Raw genomic sequence first — 6,106 nt, 5'->3', positions numbered from 1 at the left:
AAAATATTATAGATTAATTGGTCAATATATATGTAAGAATATCCCAAAGAATCCTCTGAAAGATAATATTCCAATGATTTATACAATTTTCAAAATAAAATCTTTAGTATTTCATGTATTGTTACAAAATATATATTGTTAGGCATAAAAAAATAAAATTTTGGCAATTTATCATTCTTAATCATGATTTCTGGGATCTTATTGTGCAGTTAAAAATAAAATATTAGCTAAACACGGGTCATATTAAAATATTTTTACCAAATATGTTCAAAAATTAAAATAAAACAAACAACAAACATACCTATATCTCATACATAAAATTACAAAATTAACAATATAAAACTTACAAAATAGATGTTTTTCTAAGCCATCACATTTAACATATGATTTTATTGCATAATGTTTTATCCAAAAAACTTTTTAAAATAATAATATAAATTATACTTTATTTTAAAATTATAATATAAATAAAAGAAATTTCAATCTGTGCTCTAGCATGGGTACTAATCTAGTGTTTTATTATATTATAAATGCAACTGTCATGAATATGATATGATGGTTACGGTACACATAACAAAAGTTAACGGCAACGATAAAAGGCAGGCGTGTGCACTCGTGATGTCTTTCAACAAGAATAAGTGCAGTAACACCTTAATGTTCCTGGTTTGTCTGTTACTCTCTGACCATGACGGCAATCACCATAGCCTCTATACAACCGTGCACACCTAGCGTCACATTTTGTGAATGAACATGTGTTATTTTTATTTTTAGAACGCACGGTACATTCTTTTCCTTCAACTCCTGTTCCTGTAGATATTTCAAACAGAAATCTCAGTTTCTGTATATACAATTTATAAAAGAGAATTAACCAAAATTTACAAAATATATTTGGAGATTAATTTCGAGATCTAAGACAAAACAGTTAATTAGTTTTTGGATCTGACATCAATCTGAAATAAAAATAACTAAACTATAATGGACTTCTATGATGAAATTTAATTCTGAAATCAGTTTTAAATATAATATAGTTTGATTGATATATTACGGAAACATAATGGTATTGCTTAATCAAATTCATTGTAAATGAATTTTATTATATCAAATCTAGATTAAAAAAAAACAAACCTAACACAAGAAGGGACAAGATAAGTAGAACGGTTAACGAGACTTGAGGTGCTTTGTGCATTTTACAAGATATATAAATGAATTGATGTTTTTTTTATAAAAAAGTAGAAAACATAAAGGTATATATATATATATATGTGTGTAAAATTACATGTATTCCATATTTAAACATACCTAAATTTAGCTATTGGATTCCGATTTAAATGGATTGGTTACAAGCAAATCTGAAAAATGTAAAATATATATATATATATATATATAGAGGAGAAAACCGCAAAATAGATTTCTAAATAAAGATATGTTTTTGTGATAGAAAAATGAAGTGATTTAGTTTTAAAATTTAATATAACATATATATCATTTGGTTATGGAATTTAATAGAACTTGAGTTATATGTGTTCATTTCGATTCAGATTTGGTCTTTGTTAATATTTATTTAAGATCTCTTAAATTATAATGATATTCAAATTATGAGAGTTTTGATTTAGTCTTTTTGCATCAGAATGATTTTAGATATAATCCAACAAAATTCATATATGTAGGACTTGTTCGTTTGGTTGCTGCACGCAGATGTGGTTGTGTCAACGTTTTGACCGCCGAATCAAAACAATGTTTATACAGTAGAACTTCTATAAAGTAATACTTGATAAATTAATAATATCTATAAATTAATAAAAATTTTGGGTCCTAAGTTGGAACTAGTGTAATTTTGTACACTATTCGATAAATTAATAAGATAATAATTCTTTAAGAAATCCTATGTAAAAATATGGTCCCATCAATATTATAAATTAATTATCAAATTATATTTAAAAAAAAAAAAAAATATATATATATATATATATCTAAGAAACTCTAGTGAAATATGACTCTATTGTTCTTTGCATATTCTTGAATTTGCCTTTTTATTGGAGCTCATATCTTATCTTTTTCATTGTTGTCTTTTCAAATTGCATCCAAAAATTGTAGAGAGTTCTAAATGCGATAATTGCTTTTTTACGTGTAATTGGTTATAAAATTACCGCAATATCATCTCCGACTTCATTATTACCATGAATGATACTAGTAGCAATTTATTCTAAACACTAAATTTCTAACATGTATCATTTTTACTTAAACTCTAAATTTAGCAATTACGATAGGCAAAATTATAAATTAAGAAACCTTTTTAAAAATATGAATGATAACAAAAGTATTGTAAAATTTTCAAAATGTTCAAAATTACAAAAATTAAAAAAAATTTCATAAATTAATAATTATTAATTTATCGATAAATTAAAACCTCTATAAATTAATAAAATTTTATTGTCTCAACCGTATTAATTTATAGAGGTTTTACTGTAAATATTAGCTGCATGTTGCATGTTTCATGTACATGTGGTAGCCAAATAAACAAAAGTACTTGCGGTTGCCGCAGCCCCAAGTTCCTGAGACGACAAAACGAAGAACCTCGTAGTGTGTATGTTTACTATGAAACTGAAACTAGCTGTGGATCGAGTCAATGAAGGTAGTTATTTATAGTTTCTAAGTTTTGATTAATTAATTTCTAACAAAAATGTTATTTTGTAAGAGTGTAACTACAATTTCAAAAAGTATGTTAGAATGTACATTTCTCTATATTGTCATTTTTAGGGACTGCCTAAAGGTTACGTTTGGTCGTGAGATAAAATACAATTTTGAGATATGGTTAATAAACAGTCATGTGATGGCTGCATCTGACGGCCCACGTGGAAACATCTCTTCACTTTCGTTCCCAATTAGGCTGTCCATATGGAAACATCTTCCATTCTTGTTTATACTGGGGATTGCACAACACTAAATAAATATCGATTTTAGGAGAAAGAGTGAAGTTTGTTCTTTATTAACGATAAGGATGCGAGGTCGTCACTAAAACGAGCCAAGATCGTGCTCGTCAGTTCACAGGAGAACTGACAAGTGAGTCACGACGAGCTCGGAAGCTAACAGGAAATTGTACAGAAAATAACAACAATATTTAGACGCAAAGTATTGCTCTCTGTGTATTGTTCGAGGGTCTGATCCCCTTCTCCAATGAGTACTGTTTCTTTATATAGTGGACTGTAGACCGAGGGTTTTCTAGGGTTTCCATCGTGAATTCCCGAGATTGCCCTTTACAGATTATTAATGTCTTTCATCTGATTTCGTCGGGCCAAAATCACAGAACTTATCTTGTTGGGCCGAGTGGCATATTGGGGCGCAGCCCATGTCCAACAATAGTCCCCCCCTTAGTCCGGAGAGCGGCAGTTCTTCTGCGATCAACGGGCGTGCTTGAAATTCTGTTAATATGCCTGCTCGGCACAGATCGTCTCGGATTGCTTGTGAGATTGCTGATGATCGGCAATCAGCGAGACTCCACAGTTGGAGATCGGCACGGTGCTGATGATGTGGAATCGGACAGGGGTCACCGCAATGACTTGACTTTGAGCGGGTTCGATCGATCTTGCTGGGCGTCGTTGAGGATCCCTGCACGAGAGAGTGATCTAGGTGAGATCAGCAGATTTAATGATTTTAGGGGGATCGAAGATCGGCCGATTGAGATAGGTTTTGAGAGAAAACGAGATGATTTGAGCGGTGGTAATGAGTTGAGCGGTAGTAATGAGCTCGGCGGTGAGCTCGGAGAGATGAGCGAAGGTAATGAGCTCGGCGGTGAGCTCGGCGAGATGAGCGGAGGTAATGAGCTCGGCGAGAGTGAGATTTAGGTCAGCGAAATTGAGATTGAGGTCGCCAACGAGATTGAAGTCGGCGAGTGAATGAGGTCGCCAACGAGAGTGAGTCTGAGGTCGCCATCGAGATTGAGGTTGGCGAGCGAGAGAGTGAGATTGAGGTCGGCGAGTGAGTGAGGTCGCCACCGAGAGTGAGTTTGAGGTCGCCACCGAGAGTGAGATTGAGGTCGGCGCCAAGCTGGAGACTGGAGATCGGCACCAAACTTGAGAATGCAGGTCAGCACGAGGTAGAAGAGTGGATGTCTCCATCGAGAGTAGGACTCCACCGAGAATGAGAGTGGATGTTTCCACCGAGAATAAGAGAGTAGGTCTCCACTGAAAACAAGAGTAGAGATCGCCACCATGAATGAGAGTGGCAAACGCAAGGGAGGCAAACACAAGAGCATCGAACGTGAGTGCTACGAGCGTGAAGGAGTCGAGCGTGAGGGTAGCGAGCACGAGAGCGTGAGTGAGCGGTGAGCATGAGGGTGGCAAGCGCGAGAGAATGAAGGCAGCAAGCTTGAGTGCGGCAAGCGTGAGGTAGGCAAGCGCGAGAACGTCGAACGTGAGGGTAGCGAGCGTGAGAGCGTGAGTGAGCGGCGAGGAGAACGGGATAGACACCGATGAGCTCAGCGTTAGTGAAGTCGGGTTTCCTGCGAGCGAGACGTCAGCTCGGCATGTGGAGATTGGCGCCGAGGTCGACGTGTCGAGAGAATCTGAGATCGACTCGAGAGATCCGCGTGCTGGGTTTACAGATGAAGGCGGCGAGCTAAGTCGAGATGGGTTGAGTGGCGAGCTCGGCGGAAAGCGGCATATCTCCTTTCGTGGGAGTGATGAGGTTGTTTATCGGCAGTTTGCGGTCGCCACGGGTTTAAGAGGAGATGAGCTCGGCATAAGGGAAATAGAGGTCGATGAGGAAGGACTTGGGGTCGCACTGATGAGCTCGGCGGAGGTGAAGTCGGAGGTCGCCGCGCAGAGTTTGTCAGCTCGAGCTCGGCGAAATCGAAGGTGGCTTCCGGTTCCTCTCGGGGTTGGCTCTGGTATCGCGACTGGCTCTCGGGAGGTCGGCATATGTCGAGTGCGGTTCGTCAGATCGGCAAGATCCGATGGTGTTGACGCCGACCACGGGATTTTCAGCGAGTGAAGACTATGGTGGTTCCGATGATGGCGATGCCAATCTGATGATGGGAGGCCGGCCTAAGGCAATATCCGGGAATGTGGTTGATGAAAGAAACGTCAAGGTTGGCCTTGTGAGGATCGAAGGGTGGTGCGACGAGGTCGGCATTGATGAGCTCGGCAATATAAGTGACGAGCTCGGCAATGGTGATGAGGTTGGCATTGACGAGCCTGGAAATGTTGAGATCGGCAATGGGGAGCTTTGCATAGCGATTGCCGATCTTTTCGGGAGACGGTCGATGAGCTGCAGTTCGATGTGCCTTCCAATGCCGATCTGGGGATAGAAGATTGATTGTCTGTGCGCGATGCTTGTGCCGAGCATGGCTTTATGTTATTTTATTTTGAATCTATGCCAAGCATTGCTTACTTTTGTTGGTTTTTATTTTGAACTTGTTTGCTCTTTGATTATGGAATAAAATTGTGTTCTTCCTATCTTTGTTATCGAGTTGTACTTTACGGTGCAAGACGTCTCTTGGCTTATCCTATTATGTGTGTCGAATACCAAATGTTTAGGGTGGTAATGGAGATGAGCTCGTCATACCTTTTAGGTGCGGCCCTGGTGTCCGGCTTACCCTGTGTGTGCCACGAGGTCGGCAGGAAAGTGCATGTGAGAACTTGGCTTATACAAACTTAACCGCCTGCTAGCTGAATGCGATCTGGGTCGGCTTATTTTGTGCGGATTATTTCACCGCTACATCCATGAGGAACGCGTTTTAAATCGTTTCCTTGGCCAGAGGGTCGATGTAAGAGCTGGACATCTCGCTGAGACGGACTCGTTCGAGAGAGCTCGTTTTGGTTTTGAAGTGTTCAAACTTTTGTTTTTTTTTTTTTTTGGTATAGCTGTGCCTTTTGATGGGCTGCCTACGTACCCTTAGAAAGGATCAAGCCATTCGTAGTTCATATTGCGAAGGGAGAGCTCGGTATGACGAGCGTTCTTTTTTTTTTTTCTTTTTTTTTGCCCTAAGGCGCCTTGTTATTCTTCGATTTGGCTGAGTTCAACGACCGGTTATCTTGATGGATGGTTTGACCTTGCGTCTATCTCTTTTTCTACCTCGATGTACTTGTTAGCCCGGTGCAGTGCGTCG

General features: G+C 38.8%; 1 protein-coding gene across 1 annotated transcript; it reads right to left on the bottom strand.

Moving 5' to 3' along the window:
• Positions 493–1,204, bottom strand: LOC109130178 (defensin-like protein 153). Its single transcript, XM_019239380.1, has 2 exons — positions 1,126–1,204; positions 493–807 (listed from the first exon to the last, which is right to left on the bottom strand). Exons 1-2 carry the CDS (start codon positions 1,184–1,186, stop codon positions 626–628), a joined length of 243 nt encoding a protein of 80 aa, XP_019094925.1. The 5' UTR covers positions 1,187–1,204; the 3' UTR covers positions 493–625.

Source organism: Camelina sativa, chromosome 17 (genome assembly GCF_000633955.1).
Source record: "Camelina sativa cultivar DH55 chromosome 17, Cs, whole genome shotgun sequence".
NCBI lineage: Eukaryota > Viridiplantae > Streptophyta > Magnoliopsida > Brassicales > Brassicaceae > Camelina > Camelina sativa.
This window is presented reverse-complemented; position numbering and strand designations above follow the sequence as displayed.

What these genes read in the sequence shown, in the direction of transcription:
- LOC109130178 (XM_019239380.1), bottom strand. Translation starts at nt 1,186, where the DNA reads ATGCACAAAGCACCTCAAGTCTCGTTAACCGTTCTACTTATCTTGTCC. An exon ending in CTTGTCCCTTCTTGTGTTAG is followed by an intron (nt 808 to 1,125) that starts GTTTGTTTTTTT and finishes AAATATCTACAG; the next exon opens with GAACAGGAGTTGAAGGAAAA.